The sequence below is a fragment of the Jaminaea rosea genome (assembly GCF_003144245.1).
Source record: "Jaminaea rosea strain MCA 5214 unplaced genomic scaffold BDZ90scaffold_17, whole genome shotgun sequence".
Lineage (NCBI taxonomy): Eukaryota > Fungi > Basidiomycota > Exobasidiomycetes > Microstromatales > Jaminaea > Jaminaea rosea.
In genome coordinates, this window is record NW_020289991.1 from 289,782 (window position 1) to 308,631 (window position 18,850).

Here is an 18,850-nt window from a genome sequence, read left to right on the forward strand (position 1 = left end):
CGTGGCTTGATGTCCGCGGCCACAAAGAGTCTCTCTCTCAATTGCCTTGTTCTCAGCAATGTGAAGTAATGAAGCAGCTGAGAACAGACCAGTAGAGCAACGCCGTCTCTCTCCTCGATGCCAGTCTATTGTTCTGCCAACTCGTCAACTACGACCCTTCCTTTTCTTCCCTTCCCTCCCCACTGTAATGACTGACGGTGGCGTAATAGCCGGTGAGCCGTGTTGGCGATGAGAGACAAGAGTTGTGATGGAGTAGCAGCGGTGCTACAGGGATTGCAAGGCCTTGATAGCAAGTGGCTGACCTCTCTTCAGTGCTTCGCCAGACTGAGGTGTGAGGAGGATGAGAATGAGACAGGAAGATGACGCTGGTTTGCCACTGCTTCGAGATAGCGACGAGGCGACCAAGCGTCGTCACGAAGAGGCGATGATTGGGCTTCGAGCGATGAGAAGTCGGAGGCGGAGGCTTGAGGTGAAGAGACGTTTGAAGGCTCGGAAAAGCTTTCCCTCGACTCGCACCTGCTCTTCTTGACGGCAGTCCGCCGGAGACTGCGTAAATCGGAGGGGAGCGTGCGTGGACGGGAGTCGGCTCGGCTCTCCCTCGCTCCCTCGCTGGTCCCCAGATCGTCCCGATGCTCACAGACGTCAAGGACGAAGAGGGCGAGGAACTTGACGAGTTGTTTGCTGAGCTTCACCGCGATGCGTGAGTTTTGGTGATGGAGCAAGGATCGTGAGGACAGCCATCTAATCGTTCACTCAGCAAAGATTGTCAATTGGCAGCAGGGTCTGTCTCTCGCGCAGCGGGGCTGAACTACGACTCGACTCCGCTTCGTCTGCGTCTGGCGAAGTCAGGTCAACGCAGCCAGCGTTGTGGTAGCCGCCAACTCTCGCAGCATTCCCGCAGTCATTTCTCACATTCATCGACGAGCCTGATCGAGGAGGACGTCCGCGACGTGTTGCGCAACGACGAAGCCCGCGCATCCGGCCTACCTTCGATGCTGCCTTTGCTCGTCAGCTCCAGTGAAGCTACCACCGCCAAGGCCGGATTAGTGGTGCATAGAGAGCAGCACGGAGGTATCTTCACTTGATGAGGCAGGCAGGCAGGCGAGCAAGCAGGTAGGCAGGCAGGCATCCATCCACATCGACAAGGCAAGGGCGGCTGCGTTGGAAGCCTTCAGCGGCTGGATATATCGAGAAGAGTATCATGGGGAGCACAGAGATCAGGGCGTAAAAGGTAAGGGACCTGATGCCACTACTCTACTCTAGAGCAGCGACTTGACAGCCTCTCCATCGTAAGGGCAAACATCACCCGCATCCTTGGCCACCTTGACCCACCTGACCTTGCCCTCCCTGTCGACGGCGAATCCACCCGAGTTCTGCCATCTCCACGAACCTGCGCCCGTCGTGGTATTTACGATGCCCTCATTGTTCTTGAGGTCTGTCAGCTCCTTGAGCGTCGAGCGTGAGAAGAGGCCTCCCCAACCAAGGGTGCCCACGCCAAAGGACGAGTAGAGAGTGCGTTGCGGGTCCGCGATTAGGATGGCATGGGGCAGGGAGGTGGCGCCACTGCGAGTGGTGCTCGAGGGGGTCAGCGATGTCTGTGAGACAGCTCACTCGGGCTCTTGCTCGCAGACTTACCCAATTCTCTCCCACCACTTCTTCGTCTCCTCCTCATCGCTATGCTGCACGACGACGATTTGCACCTCTCCTTGCCCGCCATACTGCTTGTCGACTTGGCCGAGCAGCTTGATCTCCTTCTCTGCAAAGGGACAACCGCAATGACGCACAAAGGCGACGAGCGTGCCCTTGCTGGGAGTGGCAAAGTTGATGTCTTGACCGCTGGAGCCGCCTTGGACGATCTTGATGTCCGACGAGGACGGGAAGGCGGGCGCTGCTTCGCCCACGGATGGAAGGGAAGCCGTCTGAGGAGAGGAGCGTGGCAGTAGAGACTGGATGTCGTGAGGCAGGTAGGAGGTCATCGTGGCCGAACTTGATTTGAAGTGAGGAAAGGAGGGCCGAGGGAGCAGAAGGAGGTACAACAGTAGGTAGGTTGGTAGGAGAATTTGAATGTGGAGGCCGACCAGCACGAGCGGAGCATTTCATCCCAGCCTCCGAACCCCGCCTGCGAGCTCTACCATACGTGTTCCTCCTTTATTGAAGCAGATGAGGCCGCATCGACTCGATAGTCACACAGAGGGAGATCGAATTGATCGTCTTTCGCCGAGCGCCAGTAGCCAATTGTCGTGAGCTTGCTCTCTGTGGCGCTGACTGCAGACGAGCAACCCCTTCCGCAGCTAGAAGCAGTCGCAGTTGGCATAGCGATATAAAACTTAAGAACAATGAGAGCCCTTGCTCCACCAGCAGGCGATGAACGCATCGCTGTCATTGCCTGCACCAAAAGTGAAGACAGCTTTGCCGTCGAGTGATGATCTTGAACTCATGTGCTGAATGGCGAGGGCCCGTGCAGGGCCTCTCAGTCCGGTCAACGGGAGGAGCGCCGAGTCCTTCGTCTTCTCGTTGCTCCTCATCGTGCAGCCGTCGGTCAACTTCATATCTGCTGTCTCCTCTTCAGCGCTGACGAGGGAGCGCAGCTGCCCAGCATGGCAGATGACGTTGTCTCCTCAAGCGACTCCTCACCTCAATCCTCTCGCCTCGTTCTGGAAGCTAAGAAGCATGCCTCGTTCTTCCTCCGTCACCTCCGCCTCCTTCCACGCCCGTACACCTCAGCAGATACACAGCGAATGACCATGGCCTTCTTCTGCCTATCTGCGCTCGATCTACTTGGCGTTGTGGAGGACAAGATTATATCAGAAGAGCGCGAGGGGTATAGAGAATGGATCTGGAGGTTGCAGGCTGGTGAGTACGTGGGCTGCGATACGATGAATGGCATTGGTCGCTGACGATGCGCATATGCTTGCGCGATGTAGACTCTGGTGGCTTTGTTGGATCGCCGGCGATATCTCGAGGAGAGAAGGGCAATCTCGCAATGACATATACCGCACTGCTCAACTTAGGCATCTTGAGGGACGACTTTGCGCGGTTGGACAGGGAGGGAATCAAGGCTCTCCTGAGGGAAACGCAGCAGCTCGATGGCAGGTGAGCCCCTCTCCCCGCTCAAAGGCCATGGCCACACCTGCTCATCCTACTTCCCTCCTTTGACTGCCAGCTTCGCCTCATGTCCTGGCTCACTCGAGCGTGATCCACGCTTCGTCTACTGCGCCTTTGCCATCTGTACGATGGTCGACGATTGGTCAGGTGTCGATGTAGATCGAGCACTCGACTACCTCGACTCGTGTCGCTCCTACGATGGAGTTTTTGCGCAAGGAGCAAGACAGGAATCTCACGGTGAGTGAGCAAGAGGTCGCAGCGACGCATAGCAGCTCACACGTGCCGTACTCGCAGGCGGATCGACTTATTGCGCCGTCGCCGCCTACTCAATGGCGGGTGCACTGAAAGCCCGCTTCTCGCAGCGCGATCGAAGGCAACTTGCCTCCTGGCTCATGGCGAGGCAGAGCGAGGAAGGGACGGGTGAAGGCGGTGGCTTCAATGGAAGGATCAACAAGCCCCAGGATAGCTGCTACTCCTTCTGGTGTGGGGCTGCGCTGGCCGTGAGTAATCTAGTGGTCGCCCCGGACCATCCGATATCATCCATTGATCCTCCTGCTCGCATTCGCAGATCCTCTCTCGCCACGACCTGATCGACCGCAAGAGCAACGTCGTCCACCTTCTCTCCCTGCAGACGGCCGTGGGGGGCATACCCAAGACAGAAGATGACCATCCGGACGCCATGCATTCGTACCTTTCCCTCGCTGCCCTTGCCATCCATAGAGAAGGCCAAGACGAAGGAGAGGATGGCAGAGATGACTGGCGCACCCGCTGCGGGTTGAGGGATGGGCTGGCGCAGGACCTCGACCCATGCCTCAATGTCGGGACAGAGACGGTCAAGTGGATCCGCAGTTGCTTATCAAGATAGCGCGGTGCTGTCTTCACTGTAGTATAGCCAATAGCATAGCATCGAATAACTTTGACGTCTTCATCACACCACCATCATCTGCGTATCTCTTTCAACGGTGGCGTGGATGTGAGCCTTCCTCTGCTTCGGCCGCTGTCGGGTCGGCACACCTGTCCTTTCACAGCCCGCCCGACGCACTATCATAAGCAGGGGGGCAGAGCGGGCGGGCGGGCGGGCGCGACGCATTTGCTGAAACGGCCACTCCCGTTTCTTGTGTTTCGCGCCGGCTCACCGACGAAGACCGGAAGTAGGGTGTGCGGGCGTCTAGGCGGGCGTTGAGGCGGTCAAGCGGCTGATGATTATCGTGAGCCTCACTGGACGACGGCTCAACTTGAGCCGTTAGACTGCGAGGTTCGTCGTGGCAATGCCATCTGCCACGAGTTGCTATCTTTTCTCCCTCTTTCCAATCAAATAGATCTTCCCCCGCATTTACCCCATCGAGCGATCTTGCCTCCTTACCAAGCACCACCGATAGACGAGGTCAAACACTAGACAGCATCAGTATCACCACTACCCTACCGCCACCAGCACCTTTCAGCTATCAGTATGGCCGCGCAACCCACGCAGCTCACGGGTGACTTCGATGCCGTGCGTCGCGACATCGAAGCCATCCTCAAGATGAAGGATTATGATGACGGGTCGATCGGACCAGTGTGAGTTGCTCCGAGCTCGAGCCCGCCATCCCATCACCTTTGTCCAACTCACATCCGTCCCCTCCCCCGCACACGCAGCCTTGTCCGCCTAGCCTGGCACGCATCAGGCACCTACGACGCCAAGACGAACACGGGTGGCTCAGTAGGCGCAGGCATGCGCTACGAAGCAGAGGGCGGTGATCCGGCCAATGCTGGTCTGCAGCACGCCCGCATCTTCCTCGAGCCCATCAAGGAGAAGCACCCATGGATCACCTACTCGGACCTCTGGACCCTTGGTGGCGTTGTAGCCATCAAGGCAATGGGTGGACCTTTGATTCCGTGGAAGCCGGGAAGGTCGGACTTCTCGGATGACTCGTACATCCCTCCCAGGGGAAGATTGCCGGATGGAGCGCAGGCTGCGGACCATTTGAGGCACGTCTTCTACAGGATGGGCTTCAACGATCAGGAGATTGTCGCCTTGAGCGGGGCGCATAACCTTGGCAGGTGCCATCCTGACAGGTCAGGCTTCAAGGGCCCTTGGGTGTGAGTACGAGCTGCGGCGGATGCTAGCCTTCTTGACGTCCAGCTACTGATCCACCCTCTTGCTGCCTCCCGCCCGCACACAGCGTCTCGCCGATCCGCTTCTCGAACCAATACTACAAGCTGCTTCTCAAGCTGAACTGGAAGAAGAAGGATCTTCCGCGAGACTCAGCAGACAAGGGCGCCTCATGGCAGTGGGTCGCCACACCTCCCGGCGGCGACGACGAGGACGAGGAGCTCATGATGCTGCCTACGGATCACTCCCTCATCGAGGACCCATCGTTCCGCGAGTGGGTCGAGAAGTACGCAGAAGATGCCAAGCTCTTCCACGAGCACTTCTCTGCCGTCTTTGCCAAGCTGATCGAGTTGGGTGTCTACAGAGATGAGGACGGGATCGCGCGATTCCACCACTTGGAGAAGGCGGCTAAGGATGCGAAGCAGGGTGGATACGACTCGGCGCCCAAGAAGTCGGACAGGCCAGGTGCTCCTGGACAGGTTGGCGATGGTGTCGCGAGTGGCGCGGCCAAGGAGAATGAGAAGGGCGTCATGCACGCTAAGGCCAAGCTCTAAGCGGTACGAGGATGATGATGGAGAGGGGAAAGAAGAGGAGGAGGATCAAGAGGAATAGCAAGTCGCCGACTGCACTACGAGTCGACTTCTCAATAGGACTCGGAGCTCGACTGCCGAGGGCTTCTTGGCTTGTTTGCCTCCCCTCGGCTCGTGCCGCCCTCCTTCCCTCGCATCGCTCTCCATCTCGACGTCCCCACCTTTCTCCCATTTGTCACATGACCTAGCCTCTCGTCTCTAGCGGCACTTTTCCAGCCTCTCGATTGCACACACAGTTTTATTTGTCTCGCGATTCCAGGTCGATATTATTCTCGTCTCATAGAACCCTTTCAATCATAGAGCTCGTCTCAGAATTGAAATGGATGACGATCTCCTTTAGGAGTGAAGATTGAAAGCAAACTGCTCGCGCACATCTTGGCGCGGGGCCCCGCCGTGTCCCTCCCCGCACGCTCGAGATTGGGGGCTGCTCGCGATGCAATCTGTCCAGTCACTCGTCGAAGCAGCAAGGTGATCTCGTGGAGCTGCTTGAGCGCTGAATGCCGATCTCAGTCTTCTACCACAGCTGAAGGGAGAGGAATTGGATCATCGTATTATCATTCGAGGAGAATAGTGTTTGTGAGGGCTAGTCAAAGGCGGAATACCACGTCAGCACGGCTGTATCTGGTCTTGTATGAAGTGCATCACGCTTCGACGCCAATCTCAAGCGTCTCTGCATCGTATGAAACGCTCGCAGCCCTGAAGAGAGGCCAGCCAAGGATAGACTCCCCCTCCGGGCTACCCCTAAGCGCAGCGGTGCACCTTCCCGTCTTGCTGTCCTTGAATACGCCACTAGTGCCCGGCACCTTGACCACCCCTCCCCCGAAGCTGATCTCCATGGGAAAGCCACGAGCACAGTCTACTTCTGCCTCGAGCACGTTGCTGCCCCGCCAAGGCACGGTACGTGTCTTGAGGTTGGCTTGCTGGAAGAATTGCTCGGCGACCTTGAGCGGCACGTACACAAAGGGGCTACCCGTGTCGACGGTGGCGATAGGGATGGCCATCCCGTTCAGCTTGACGCCCGCAGCAGCCCATTGATCACTGTACGCCGTCCTGATCTTGAAGCCAGCCGGCTTGCGACCGATCGTGACGAACCCACCCGAGCTGAGACCAGGAGCGAGGCGGACAGTCATGACCTGTCTGCCACTGGGGAGGGAGCCTGCAAAGCCTTTCAAGACCTTGTTGACCCTGGTGCTGTATCCTGCCGGATTGGAGTCGGCCGTGAAGCCCACTACCCCATCGGCGCCGAACTGAGCGATGCTTCCACCGTTGAGCGAAGGGACGGGCGCGGAGGAGGAACCGACGGCCACGTTGTTGGCCGTGGCGCCGCCAAGGCTGACCGAGTCGAGAAAGATGGTGTCGGTCACAACGGAGCCGTCTTGCTGCTTGACAGTGTCCTTGAACTTGGTGGGGCGGCCGCCTGCGTAGCGAGCTTCAGGGGTGAAGACGGTCTGAGGATAGCCTGGGTGGACGGGACAAGATTGAGATCAGCTGAGCTGGCTCATGCAGAAAAATACCTTGCCCGCTACTCACTGGGTACGATCAACATGACATGCTCCCTGTTGCCGACCCTGACGCGAGCCGTAGGCGCAAACAAGGCGGCATCGGCGTCGAGATTGTCTCGCTTCTCGACGTTCTCGGAGCCATCACCGTGACCGACGTCGAAGCGGGGCAGAGTGATGGGCATTGCTTCAGCGCGCACCTCTTCGTCTTCGGAGCGGGCTTCAGCGACGAGAGGCGTAGCGGCAGCCATAGGTGCTCCTCGACTGCTGAGCTCACCGCGACTGGTCAGCTCGCGAGCTTGAAAGGCGGGCGTAGCGGCGGCCTGAGGAGATCCACGGGTGCTGAGATCACGAGCCGTCACGGCTCGAGAGCTGAGCTCGCCCCTGCTGCTCAGATCGCGGACGTGGTAGGCAGGAGTGGGGACGGCAGGGGCGCCTCTAGTGCTCAACTCGCCCCTCATGGTCAGCTCGCCCCGAGCAGTCACTTCGGCCCTGCTGCTAAGCTCGGCCCGGGCAGTCACTTCGGCCCTGCTCGTGAGCTCACGTCCGGCGTACAGGTGAGCTCCATCAACTGAGGGTGCAGTGGACCCCATGAAGAGGGCGAAGGCAAGAATGAGAAACTTGGAGGTGAGCATCGTAGTGGTGGACCTAGGTGGTGTGTGTTGGGGGCTCCGGGGATTGGGATGGAAGGGCGAGGGAAGAGCGAAAGGTGAGGGCCCAGCATTATAAGGACCTTCAGATGAATGCTCTGGGCGACGAGGTCGAGGGCAGGGGTAGAGGGCGGATGAGAATACCGAACGACGAGGAAGGAATGGGGACGGTATTGGGGGCCGCCATCGGATTGAGAATGACGGCTTCACAGACTCGTGGGCTTAGGCTGACACGGCTCTGCACGGGCCGTACCGTCGAAGAGGGGCTGAAGGCACGCGGGGCGCGCGGATGGTATCGAGTACGAGGAGGCGTACCGTCGTCGGTCAGAAATGGCCTCGGCCGGTCATTGTGTCATTCTCATGCCGCTTCAAGCCCTTTACCTCCAAGACCAAGCCTCCTCATCCCACCCCTCAACCAGTGCCTTGTCCTCCTTGTACACACGCCCGAAGTTGGAAAATCCGTCCCGGAGAACGAGAATCGTCTGCCCGCCATTCTCGCTGCGTCGTGCTGTCGGGCGAGGGCCGCCTGTCTCTTCGTCCTCGGGTTGGAGAAGGGCACGGCCCCCTTGTCCCTCATCTTCGCCCGTCGTTGTGGCAGGCGAAAGGGGCTTGATGACTCCTGCATCCAGAGCAGCTCGGCGAGTCTCTGAGTAGATGCGCGCTGATTTGGGACCTCGTTGTTGCGAGAGGGAGCAGTGGAAGATGACAGTGGGGACTGCGAGCGTAGAGAGGTGAAGCGGGTGAGCGAGCTGGACGTGTGCGCCCTTCGGGAGCGAGCGAGAGAGGCATTCACCATCCTTGAGCTCTTTCTCGACAAGTTGGTGCACCTTCTGATCGAAGGTCGTGCTGGGTACGTTCAAGGCGCCGACGATGTTGCCACCTTCGAAGTCATCATCTCGCACATCGATGATGGCAATGTCTCGGCGCTTAGTGGGCGTGACAGCTGCCGACGAGGAAGAGGCTGCGCCATTCTTGAGGGCTGATGCCAGCGCTGAAGCGGTCACATATCGGTATGGAGGAACAAATGACATGCTGAGCCGGGCAAGGGAGCCACTATTGGAACGTCTTTTGGATGCGATTTGGACGGAAGAAAGGAACAAAAAGACGCAGCTGCTCCACTTCTCGCCCTGTCCGCTCTCCACGTGAAGACGGTCGACGCGATCTGGCGTCGCAGGGAGAGCAACACTTCGCTTGGCTCTGGGCGGCGGCGGCAGCGGCGTGAAGCGGCGCCCCGCTGCCTTGGTCGAGTGAACTTCTCGCTCGTCATTCGTTGATCCCCGCTCTCGACCCTTCTTCTTCCGTATCATCCATCACGATCCTCAGTCAGCTCGCCGATGATGATGGCGTCACCAACACGTCGGCCAGAGGGAAAGGCAGAGAGGCGGGCATCGCCATCGAGAAATCGCTCTGCCTCGACTGGGTCTGTGTTGAAGCCCTCGTCTTTGCACAACCAAACTACGGGCAGCGATGCAGCGAGACCCTCTTCCAGCGGCAGGTCATCACCACTCAAGGCATTCCGAAAGGCCAACAAGTCGGCCTCTCGACCCGATGTTGGGCTTTCTGCTCCAAAGTCAAAGGCGCAGATTGATGGGGAATTCGAGGACCTGCTGGTGAGGCGCAGCTCTACTGATTGCATACATCCTGCGAGACGTCAGCTGACACTGTCTCTTAACCTCTCGACCCTTCGCAGACACGCCTCGAGGTATCCAAGAATATTCGCTCCAAGCTCGTCGCTCTCGCCACACCTGTCAAGGAGGACTTCCTGCGCCGAGAGTCAGACTTGACCGCCTCGTCTTTCGGATCCTTCGGAGGTAGTGGTGGCAGCAGCAGCAGCGCAGTCCCATCTTCGACATCATCGTCTTCGCCGCAGAAGAGTCGCATGCCATCTACTAGCAGCACTGATAATCTCTGTCCACCAGACAGACGAGCACTCTTCGGCGGCGGACCCCGATCAAGGAGCTCGACCTCGTTGGACTACGGCGCCGAGTCCGCTTCAGCAAGTCGAAGCGCCAGTGGCCAGAGCAGCCATTCTAGCGCCTCGTCCTCGTCTTCTCCGGGCAAGAAGCAGAGGACTAAGCAAGGTAGTGCGAGTAGTCCTACACTCCCCTCTGGCAGCGACATCTTCAATGGGGGCGGTGAGCGTACCCCTCGCGCCCGCACGAAGTCTGGCGCAGGCAGCGCTCTCCGCAGCCTCTCCCCGTCGCGAGCTGCTGCTTCGTCCAATCTCGCCCCCGCCAATTCTGCGACTCATCACGCACGACACCTCCTCTCCGTCTCCTCCCGCAAGCTAGACATAGACGCACTCAAGCAGCTTCGCGTGCTGCTGAGCTCCGAGTCTCCCACATGGCTGGGCGACTTCCTCTTCACAAATCGCGGCTACGAGGGCCTGCTGAAGCGCATCGGCGAACTAGTGGAGATGGAGTGGCGAGAGGACATCCACGATGATAAGGCGCTGCATGAGCTCTTGAGGGGCATGACAGCGCTTGCTGCTACAGATCGCGGTCTAGTTGCGCTCTCAAGCTTGCTGTTCAGGCCCTATGTACCTCAACTGCCAGCTGGTGGGACATGGGGTGCAGGACCTGCGGGATCATTGCCGGAGACGGCACCTGCCTCATTCATCGGTAAGGAGGATACACCGCCCGAGCTGCCTGTGGGGTGGGAGCTTCATCCGCCTTTCGGACCTCTCGTCGCCTTGCTCCTCTCGGAAAAGAAGCCAGGAGAGCTCAAAACGCGCAAACTGCTCATTGACGTGCTTGGTAGCCTCCTGAATTTACGTTTCCCGCCAGGGCTGGGAGAAGCAGCCGGCGACTGCCTTCGTGACATTCGCGAGAAGCGCGAAACTTCGCCCTGCTATCAAGCTTTGAGTAGCTCCAGTAGCAAGACGACCCCTTTGCATCTGCTGCTCCTGCTACTACACAACCCTCTGCAGGCACGCTCCCTCTCTCTCCTTCCCTTCATCTCCATGTCACACCAATCACGTCCCTTCAAGGCCTACCTCGGGGAGCTACTCTCCGTCATCCGCGACTACTTCTGGGTCTTTTGTCACTCGGACAACAAGTTCTGGGATCACCACGCGCTCGGTGAGAAGGGAAGAGAAGAGCGCGGCGGGCCTAGCGTGCCCGGTGGGATGACGGATGGTGTCGAGTGGGAGGCTATGCATTACCTCACTGCGAACTTGAAACTGCTCAATCGCATTTCCGGGAGCCTAAAGCAGGCGGACGCGGAGGCGGCCAGGCTCTTTCATGAGGGTCTGTTCGACTCGGGGATGGAACGACTTCTTCAAACTCTCAGGAGGGCATCTACCCGCTACTATCCTCTCACGCATCTCGCGATGGCCGAATACCTGACTCTTGCGGCTGAGAGTAGGTACAAGCTGCCGACGAGCGTGATTATGAGGAGCGAGGGTGGAGCACTTCGAGTTAATTTCGAGCTGCCTTCAATCCCGATGAGGAGCAGCTCGCCTGTCAGACCGGTGTCGCCCGTGAGGCAGGCGTCTCCGACGCGTCAGCAGCAGCAGCAGCAGCAGCAGCAGCAGCAGCAGCAACAGCAACAACGGCCGACTGAGCAGCGCTCTTCTCCTCCCACTATGGCCGCAGCGCTAGCATCGTCGCAAGCAAGGACGGCCCCTCCAACCTCCATCTCTCCCACTCGCAGCCCAGCAATCCGCCGCTCCCCTTCTCCCTCTCGAAAGACCCGAGGGGAGCAGCTCGCTTTCGCTCATTCTCCAATTCGCGCCGCAATAGCTTGCAACACGCCTCTCTCACCGCCTGGTAATGACTGGCTTCCTCCCAGCACCTCCTCCGGCTCAGGCTCGGCATCAACGTCGGCGGCAGAGGACATGGCGGCTGCCAATGCCTTCCTAACCACGAGCACGAGTGACGAGGCCTTCTTCAGCCAGCCTTTGCCTGCTCCTCCCGTCGGCACAAGTAGTGCGGATGTATATGCCAAGCAACAGAGCGGCAGACAGTCACCCTCCAAGACTTGTGCGGCTACGCCTCGATCTCCTGCGTCAGCGTCAGCGTCAACACCGGCTTCGGCATCGACAGGCACTCTCGACACTCTCGCCAGCCTGGAGCTCGGCGCTCCTCTTCCTACGGCACGAGCGGCTGCGGCCTTCTCGTTGGACCCTTCAAGCGGCTCGGGTTCTGGCAATGGCTTCTTCCATCGTGCTCCGCCTGGCGGGATGGTCCCTGCGATGGGGACTGCCAAGGATCGCATCCGTCTGTGGGAAGGCAGGGCGACTGCTGCTGTCAGTGGCAGTGGCCATGGGAGTGGAGCTGGTCGATAGGCTCCAGTGCTGGCTAGGTACGGACGTTTGATGGCTCCTTGTATCGACCTACATCTCGTTTTCGCATATCGTCTCTTCTCGCACCGTCTTCTCGTACCGCCTTGTTCCTCTCCTCGCATCCAGCTTTCATCTCTGTACTCACCTCGTCGTACTCTGCTTAGGTGTAGCCACGTGCTCCCAGCGGACCATTCCGTTCATCCTATCCTCGTCATCTCGTTGCATCGCCACGGTTGTGGAATCCGAGCTCACAGGCAGCTGTCGCGCTCGAGAGGCTTCATGAGAGCTAACCCTCGCAGCTCTCACATCTCAGGCCGAGGCGAGGCGACCGAGGCGAGGCGAGGCGACAATGATGGGTCAAGGCTGCACCCGCGTCGTTCCAAGCCATTATGATCGCTTCATCACTAGTTCAGCCCCGGAAGACCGAGCGATGATCGGAGCCCTGCTGCTGCTCCTCACGCTCCTCATTCTTCTCGCGCTACGACGTTGCGCCTACGCACGCGCCGCCCTTGCCTGCCCCTCTGGAGCCGTTTTTCCGTCTCCGCCTCTGTGTGCCTCGTCCTCTCCGCTCCCGCCTCCGCCGCCGTCGACGCCCACAATTCGGCGACTCCAGCTCAGCCCAGTCAGTCGGGCTTGAGCAAGTCGCCTCGGCTGCATCAATCGCACTTCGCAGCGCCTGCTCTCCTCTGCCTTGCCTTGCCGCGCAGGGCAAGCTTAGCCTACCCACACAGCAGCGCACCAGTGAGGCAGCAGCCTTATGTGTCTCAGCCGACGCCCAAGGAGCGAGACCTGAGAGACCTGAATTGAGAGTCATCGCGAGACTCGAGGGGGTCGCGCTCGCACACTCGCGCCCACGCCCACGACGACGGCGGCGGCGGCGGCGAGCTGCGAGCAGATCAGGACGACGCTGGCCTTTCCGCATCATCGCATCGACGCATCCTCGCCTTCCTTTCCTACTCATCGTCCGTCTTTCTCCTTCATCTCCCCAGCCATTCCTCACCTCACTCTCGCATCGCCGCCTTATCACGGCCTCTGTGCCTGACTGATCAACCTACTCTTCGCATCACATTCTCTCTCAGCCAGCCGCCCTGCCTCCTCCCCGCACTTCCGCCGCCTATTGCCCTCGTTCCTCTCTTGGCTGGTCGTGACGCCCCCCGCAAATTCCAAGTAGAGGTGACGCCAATCGCCGCAGAGTACACGGTACGCGGTAGCATCGCAATCCAATCACCTTTCTGTCAAGGAGACCCAACCTCGCGCGACAATCTCCGTGAGCCCCTCCCTTCATTTCTACCACTTCAGCGCGAAGGTGAGTGCTCGAGCCAGGTTAGGGAGCTAGACGCGAGCGGCTGGACATCATGGTAGCAATGGGCGGCGTCAAAGTGGTTGGCCCGTGAGAGCCAGCAGACAGGCAAATAGGCAGACAGCTGGGCAGGAGGCGGTTGAGCTGCGCGTCTACACGATCGTGATTGTGGCCCGCGACGGCAGGCTGTGCTCCCATGTATGATGCTCGCTCGCTCGCTCGCTCGTCAGTCAATTGGGCCATTTTGCTGATCATTTTCTCTCTGCTGTACCACCACTGCGATGGTGTGGCACGTCAGCCTCGCACTCCCGGCTGCCCAACGTATGGCGACTGCCCAGACGGCATCGTCGTCAAGGCACCAATCGAGCGCATCACGCCTCGATCGATCCCCTGGTGGACCCTCTGGCAATATCAGTAGCCCTCGTAGCAGCGCAGCCTCGCACGGCCGAGCCCTAGGAGCAATGGGACGCGGAGGTGATGATGACTTGTCGCGAGGGACAAAAAGGAGGATTGAAGAGGATGATAGAGAGGAAGGGTGAGTTCGACAAAGCGACAATCATTCTCTGCCAGTCGTCTACTGACACAATACCGCTCTACACCCTCCTATCTCGCTCGCAGCTACTCATCGCCGGCATACAGCTCAGTGCGCAACGACAAGGGCCCGCCCTCCTCGTACAGCCGCAATGGCGGTGGAGGCCCTGCCGTAACACCCACCTACGCATCACCTCGTACGCAGCTGCCTTCATTCAACAGCCTGTCCTCGCGCCCTTCGCACGACGATTTGGCAAGCAAGAAGCGCAGAGGAGAAGAAGGAGGAGGAGGAGCAGGATACCCAGACGGCGCTGGTAGCATGACCAGGTCGCCTTACCCCGCCTACTCGCGCGAGCCATACCCAGAAGACGATCGATACGCGCGTCGAGCAGGTCCGCCTGCCCCGCTTGCTCCACCGCCGCACCGCAGCAATGGAGGCGCCTCTCCCGGAGCTGCGCCTACCTCGGCATCGCTGTCTTACGCCTCCCAACAACGCTCGCCGGATTACTATCGCAGCGACGACGGCTACGATGGCAATGTGCCCCTCGCCCGCCGACGAGGAGACGCGGCGCAGGCAAAGGCAAAGAAGTTGCACATTGACGTTGAGTCGGCCTCATCCGATCGAACAGAGTACGACATCCGACCGGTAGAACGTGGCAACGGCGGCTCGCACCAGCTCCATCCCCACCACGCCCATGCCCAGCACGCGCCACGTTTCGGCCTTCCCCCACCACCTGAGGGCGGTTTGGTAGCAAGGAGTGCTCCGCCTACGCGTCTCCACTTCTCGGACAGAGCAGGCGAAGACCCGCGCGCCGACTTCGATGCCAGGCGAGGACTGGACGTGCCTCATCGTGTGGCTGCCCCCCCTGGAGGGCCGTACGGGCCTGCTCCGCCTGCTCTGGCGCCTCCTCCCGGAGCTGGATACGCCGCCGGAGGAGCGTATGGCAGCAGTGGGGTGCGACCCCTTGCGGCGCTTTCCTCGATGAGCAGGGGTGCTGCAGGTGAAGCTCACGTTGGCAGTTCACCTCCTCGTCATGCAGAGAGGGATGGAGCTGCTCCGCCATTGCCCTCGTCTGTGTCGAGGAGTGGAGGACCTCCACAGCATGGACGCGACCCTGGACCAGGCCCTACACCCCTTACGGCTCGCTTTGTACCACAGACGGCGAACCTCCCCTCCCCTGCCTACCATACGACGCGCTTTGTCCAATCTACCACTGCGGGTCAACCAGCTGGAGGAGCGCCGGCACCATCCGCCGCTCCGGGGGGCGCTGCACCACCACGCACGGCTGGTCTCCCGCCCAGTTCTTCCGCCTACCCACCTCAGACGGCCCGCCCACTCGTTGCAGATGCTCAACACCCCACTTCCTCGGGCAAGGCGCAATTCCTGTCACTCTTTTCGAGCTTCTACGATTCGCTCTCCGACTCGCGCACGCTCAAGGCTACGCTCGAGGACCAGGTGCGGCGCAGTAACACTTTGCTTCAGACGTTGCAGCGCAGCAGTCGTGTGCTTGAAGCGACGGTCGATCGAAAGATCCGAGAGGAGAGGGCTATTTGGGAGGAGAGGGTGAAAAGGTTGGAGGGACGAGTGAGGGTGCTTGAAGGTGGGCCAGAGGAAGAGGACGAGGTGACGCGAGACGAGCTCATGGGAGAAGCGAGGGAAAAGGGGGCGGAAGACCATGAGGCCAAGCTTGCGGGAGAGAAGGCAGAGGCTAGGGCCGCGAGCGAAGAGGTTGAGGAGGAAGCCGTTTCTGTCGAAGCTGCTACCGCCGCTGCTGAGGAGGCGGCAGATGAAGAAGAGGACGAGGTGGGCGACGATGAGGATGACTCAAAGGGCACGGTCGACATGGAGACTGATGCCAAGTCTGACACGCCGGCAAAGGGCAAGACAAGCAGTAGCAAGGCAGCCGGCGGGAGGCGAAAGAAGAAGTAAAAGATGATCGCCAAGGACGATGGACATGGTCACGGTCACGGACATGGACACAGAGAGTCACCAGCTTTCCTCCGCTCAACTCGCCCTGGCTCTTCAGCGCTGTCTCGAATCTTTCTTTTCCCTTGCGCTGCTATTTAATTTGGTGTTCAGACTCAACGACATTGTCATCGACAGCGAAAAGACGAATCAAACGATTGATGACCTTGCGACCCTACGCTTTCACTTCGTGCTGGCTTGTCTGATCAATCAATCGCGCCTTTCCACGTCCTTTGCACTATTCATCACGATGCCATTAACACGTCAAATAGTCTACCATTCCCTCACCGCATCAATTCCTCCCAATAAATTGATATACGATCCTCCTCACCAGCCCACTCAAATGCTCCGGACTCCTCGCGTATGTACCCATCACCAGCCCCATGCCCGCGCTTGTTAGCAACAAGTCCCCACCGGGCACAAAGGGCGCCCACCCACGCTTCCTCGCAACGGACCAGGCACTCTCCATGCCTTTTGGTAGGACGTAAGCCGCCAGCTCTGCTCGACGTCTCGCATGGTCGACGAAGAGGGAGCCGCAGGTTGCGAAGCCTGCCAGCCAGTGCAGGGTCGACCCACTGAGGAAGTCGAGCAACCATTTAGGCGCGCCAGAGCCAGGTCGGGCGAGGAGATCGTGTAGCTGATGTGCCGAGCAGAACAAGGTCTGGAAGATGATGACGAAGACTCCCAAGAAGGAGGAACTGCGGACCGCCCCAAAGATGGAGCGCAATAGTACCCGTAGCGGTGATTTGAGGAAGGAGCCCGTACGCAGGAAGAGGGCGGGGACGAAGTGCAGAGTGAGGTAGACGGGCAAGATCCAGCGCGTCACTTCAACGAAGCGATCGAGCGGGGAGAAGAGGTGCGAGTCTTCCCATGGGTGGACGAGATGACAGGGCACATAGTCCTGGGTGAGTAGCGGGAGGGAAGAGCGGTCAGCGTTGCTGCTCGAAATGTCTGCATCGAATCGTATTGCGTATCGCAGATCGCGCATCGCGTGGCGCTACTCACCCCCGGGCTACCCCCAGCTCTGACTCTTTTGATCCACTCGATCATCTTTGTGGCATTCTTAGCCGTCATCCCTCGTCGGTTTCCAGCCGTAGGCAGCACGTTGCCGTACTTCTCTGTCCCATCACTCAATACCTTGACGGGGTCAGGCAATTTGCCATCCGGAAACCAGTACTTGATTACCATATCCACATCGGGCTTGTTTCCCCTCGCGATGTCTCGATGTACTCCGGTGACTCTCGGTGTGACCATGGACGCGTTTGTGATCCAGTTGACGTACCCGCGGGGAAGCGTCTCTGGTGCGTTTAGCCAGGCGTACATGATCTGCCCACAGGCGAGACCGAAAGCCAGTACGGCTCCGTGAGGGATGTTGACCTTTCCCTTTGCATGAGCCACATTGTAGCTACCTTCGAGGCCGCGCACAAAGAGCTGTTGAGCGAGGGAGATGCGGTTAGGCTTCGTCTCTGCGAGGAGGGCGAGGGACGAAACGCAGCCGGCGAGGTAAGCGTGCCAGATTTTGGAGCGAGGGTCATCCCGCATGAAGGCGCGACGTTTCTGCTGCGACTTGACGTGGGCTTTCTCTTCGTCCGTCTTGCCTGCTAGCTGGTGGTAGCCTGAGCGAGGAGTGTTGACGCCTGATGGGCCGCCCGCCGGAGTGGAGCCATTACTCTCATCGGCTCCCATAGCGGTTGCGTTTGGGACTGGGTCGGTGCTGATGGGGACGGCGCGTTGCTGCTGTTGTTGGTGCTCATGGCGGTGATCATGACCAGCCTTCTCCCCCGGCACGGGTGTAGAGGCTGATCTGCTGCTCCTCTTTGTTGTAGGCGGGGGCAAAGGAGTGAGCAGTCGTAGAGAGTTGTGTACCGTCTTGTACAGTCCGGCCCAAATGCCGAACATCATTGCGAATCGGAAGTTTGGAATAGAGAAGAAGGCTTCGCGGAGATCCTTGCCGCGTACTGTCCTCTTGCGCAGCCCCTTGACGAGGGCGAGGACAAGCATGAGAGTCGCCCTGAGCCCGTAGGCAAGGTTGAATGCTCTCAGCCCACCACGGAAGACGTGAACCGCCAACCTCTCCCAATCTCCGGGCAAACGTGCCTGCTCATCGTGGGGTCTCCATACTTTATTGCCCACAGATTTGCGTATCTGCTGAGGTGGCATCGATGAGAGCTGATGTAGCCCATGAACGGAGAGTGATCGTCGAAGCTGTTGTGCCGTTTCGGAGATGTTGGGAGTCTGAGGTGCGGAATGAGCTGAATAGAAGTTGTTTGCGGCCTCGTCGTCGGATGAAGGCGAGTCCTCATCATCGCCTTCATGGCCCGACTTCGTCGACGAGGTGATCGAGGTGAAGTGGGGAAGGTGAAGGTGAGGGTCTCGTCGCCGTGTTGAAGTAGTAGCCGAGGGCTGCGAAGCTGATGGTGAGGTCGTAGGGGGGGAATCACCTTCGTCGTCATCTTGGTCTCCGCCGGGTATCGAGAAAGAGGGCGGCGACTTGGAAGGAGGCACCCCAGATGGCATGGCGCGGAGAGATTGCGAGGATGAGCGAGTGGATGCCTTTTTGGTGCTGTATGATCGCTATCTAGTCGCGACACATTGGTGGTGGTGATGATGATGACAAGGAGCAACAGTCTTTAAAAAGGCTTTGCTACAGCCTTGACCGCTTTGCCTGGTATACCGAACCTCTCGTCGAAGCGATCGCTTGCAATGCAATCCAAATGTCGCCTGCCAGGTTGCGTCGCCGATGGCTTTCCCCACACTCGCCCCTCGCCGAGTGTGCGTGAATGCGTGGCTTTGACAGACCCCAGAGAGAGACACAGGTCTTCGACGGAACGG

At 59.3% G+C, this 18,850-nt stretch overlaps 8 protein-coding genes across 8 annotated transcripts; 4 read left to right on the plus strand and 4 right to left on the minus strand.

Moving 5' to 3' along the window:
* Window positions 1–762: 762 nt before the first annotated feature.
* BDZ90DRAFT_234573 (hypothetical protein) lies at window positions 763–2,361 on the minus strand. Its single transcript, XM_025507063.1, has 2 exons — window positions 1,636–2,361; window positions 763–1,563 (listed from the first exon to the last, which is right to left on the minus strand). Exons 1-2 carry the CDS (start codon window positions 1,974–1,976, stop codon window positions 1,260–1,262), a joined length of 645 nt encoding a protein of 214 aa, XP_025359583.1. The 5' UTR covers window positions 1,977–2,361; the 3' UTR covers window positions 763–1,259.
* Window positions 2,362–2,525: 164 nt separating this feature from the next.
* Window positions 2,526–4,035, plus strand: BDZ90DRAFT_234575 (terpenoid cyclases/Protein prenyltransferase). Its single transcript, XM_025507064.1, has 5 exons — window positions 2,526–2,853; window positions 2,925–3,093; window positions 3,164–3,342; window positions 3,400–3,605; window positions 3,674–4,035. Exons 1-5 carry the CDS (start codon window positions 2,598–2,600, stop codon window positions 3,968–3,970), a joined length of 1,107 nt encoding a protein of 368 aa, XP_025359584.1. The 5' UTR covers window positions 2,526–2,597; the 3' UTR covers window positions 3,971–4,035.
* A 287-nt stretch (window positions 4,036–4,322) lies between these two features.
* BDZ90DRAFT_234579 (heme peroxidase) lies at window positions 4,323–6,089 on the plus strand. Its single transcript, XM_025507065.1, has 3 exons — window positions 4,323–4,662; window positions 4,741–5,184; window positions 5,268–6,089. Exons 1-3 carry the CDS (start codon window positions 4,556–4,558, stop codon window positions 5,749–5,751), a joined length of 1,035 nt encoding a protein of 344 aa, XP_025359585.1. The 5' UTR covers window positions 4,323–4,555; the 3' UTR covers window positions 5,752–6,089.
* A 339-nt stretch (window positions 6,090–6,428) lies between these two features.
* On the minus strand, window positions 6,429–7,921 carry BDZ90DRAFT_262827 (hypothetical protein; the record flags this gene model as incomplete). The annotated part of the gene is made up of 2 exons (XM_025508535.1): window positions 6,429–7,246; window positions 7,318–7,921. 2 exons carry the CDS (start codon window positions 7,919–7,921, stop codon window positions 6,429–6,431), a joined length of 1,422 nt encoding a protein of 473 aa, XP_025359586.1.
* A 333-nt stretch (window positions 7,922–8,254) lies between these two features.
* Window positions 8,255–9,001, minus strand: BDZ90DRAFT_234581 (hypothetical protein). Its single transcript, XM_025507066.1, has 2 exons — window positions 8,730–9,001; window positions 8,255–8,651 (listed from the first exon to the last, which is right to left on the minus strand). The coding sequence occupies exons 1-2, from the start codon at window positions 8,965–8,967 to the stop codon at window positions 8,314–8,316; spliced, it is 576 nt and encodes a 191-aa protein (XP_025359587.1). The 5' UTR covers window positions 8,968–9,001; the 3' UTR covers window positions 8,255–8,313.
* A 211-nt stretch (window positions 9,002–9,212) lies between these two features.
* On the plus strand, window positions 9,213–12,463 carry BDZ90DRAFT_281957 (hypothetical protein). Its single transcript, XM_025509412.1, has 2 exons — window positions 9,213–9,546; window positions 9,627–12,463. The coding sequence occupies exons 1-2, from the start codon at window positions 9,271–9,273 to the stop codon at window positions 12,222–12,224; spliced, it is 2,874 nt and encodes a 957-aa protein (XP_025359588.1). The 5' UTR covers window positions 9,213–9,270; the 3' UTR covers window positions 12,225–12,463.
* A 1,339-nt stretch (window positions 12,464–13,802) lies between these two features.
* BDZ90DRAFT_262830 (hypothetical protein) lies at window positions 13,803–15,982 on the plus strand (the record flags this gene model as incomplete). The annotated part of the gene is made up of 2 exons (XM_025508536.1): window positions 13,803–14,056; window positions 14,140–15,982. 2 exons carry the CDS (start codon window positions 13,803–13,805, stop codon window positions 15,980–15,982), a joined length of 2,097 nt encoding a protein of 698 aa, XP_025359589.1.
* A 210-nt stretch (window positions 15,983–16,192) lies between these two features.
* On the minus strand, window positions 16,193–18,761 carry BDZ90DRAFT_234586 (hypothetical protein). The gene is made up of 2 exons (XM_025507067.1): window positions 17,024–18,761; window positions 16,193–16,919 (listed from the first exon to the last, which is right to left on the minus strand). The coding sequence occupies exons 1-2, from the start codon at window positions 18,533–18,535 to the stop codon at window positions 16,311–16,313; spliced, it is 2,121 nt and encodes a 706-aa protein (XP_025359590.1). The 5' UTR covers window positions 18,536–18,761; the 3' UTR covers window positions 16,193–16,310.
* Window positions 18,762–18,850: the final 89 nt, after the last annotated feature.

Excerpts from the sequence above, each read along its gene's own strand:
- BDZ90DRAFT_234573 (XM_025507063.1), bottom strand. The coding sequence starts at position 1,976 with ATGACCTCCTACCTGCCTCACGACATCCAGTCTCTACTGCCACGCTCC. Across the intron at positions 1,564-1,635 it reads AAGTGGTGGGAGAGAATTGG|TGGCGCCACCTCCCTGCCCC; the intron begins GTAAGTCTGCGA and ends CACCACTCGCAG.
- BDZ90DRAFT_234575 (XM_025507064.1), top strand. The coding sequence starts at position 2,598 with ATGGCAGATGACGTTGTCTCCTCAAGCGACTCCTCACCTCAATCCTCT. Across the intron at positions 2,854-2,924 it reads GATCTGGAGGTTGCAGGCTG|ACTCTGGTGGCTTTGTTGGA; the intron begins GTGAGTACGTGG and ends TGCGCGATGTAG. Across the intron at positions 3,606-3,673 it reads GGTGTGGGGCTGCGCTGGCC|ATCCTCTCTCGCCACGACCT; the intron begins GTGAGTAATCTA and ends TCGCATTCGCAG.
- BDZ90DRAFT_234579 (XM_025507065.1), top strand. The coding sequence starts at position 4,556 with ATGGCCGCGCAACCCACGCAGCTCACGGGTGACTTCGATGCCGTGCGT. Across the intron at positions 4,663-4,740 it reads GACGGGTCGATCGGACCAGT|CCTTGTCCGCCTAGCCTGGC; the intron begins GTGAGTTGCTCC and ends CCGCACACGCAG. Across the intron at positions 5,185-5,267 it reads GGCTTCAAGGGCCCTTGGGT|CGTCTCGCCGATCCGCTTCT; the intron begins GTGAGTACGAGC and ends GCCCGCACACAG.
- BDZ90DRAFT_234581 (XM_025507066.1), bottom strand. The coding sequence starts at position 8,967 with ATGTCATTTGTTCCTCCATACCGATATGTGACCGCTTCAGCGCTGGCA. Across the intron at positions 8,652-8,729 it reads CGAGAAAGAGCTCAAGGATG|TCCCCACTGTCATCTTCCAC; the intron begins GTGAATGCCTCT and ends CTACGCTCGCAG.
- BDZ90DRAFT_281957 (XM_025509412.1), top strand. The coding sequence starts at position 9,271 with ATGATGATGGCGTCACCAACACGTCGGCCAGAGGGAAAGGCAGAGAGG. Across the intron at positions 9,547-9,626 it reads GGGAATTCGAGGACCTGCTG|ACACGCCTCGAGGTATCCAA; the intron begins GTGAGGCGCAGC and ends GACCCTTCGCAG.
- BDZ90DRAFT_234586 (XM_025507067.1), bottom strand. The coding sequence starts at position 18,535 with ATGCCATCTGGGGTGCCTCCTTCCAAGTCGCCGCCCTCTTTCTCGATA. Across the intron at positions 16,920-17,023 it reads GAGCTGGGGGTAGCCCGGGG|GACTATGTGCCCTGTCATCT; the intron begins GTGAGTAGCGCC and ends CTACTCACCCAG.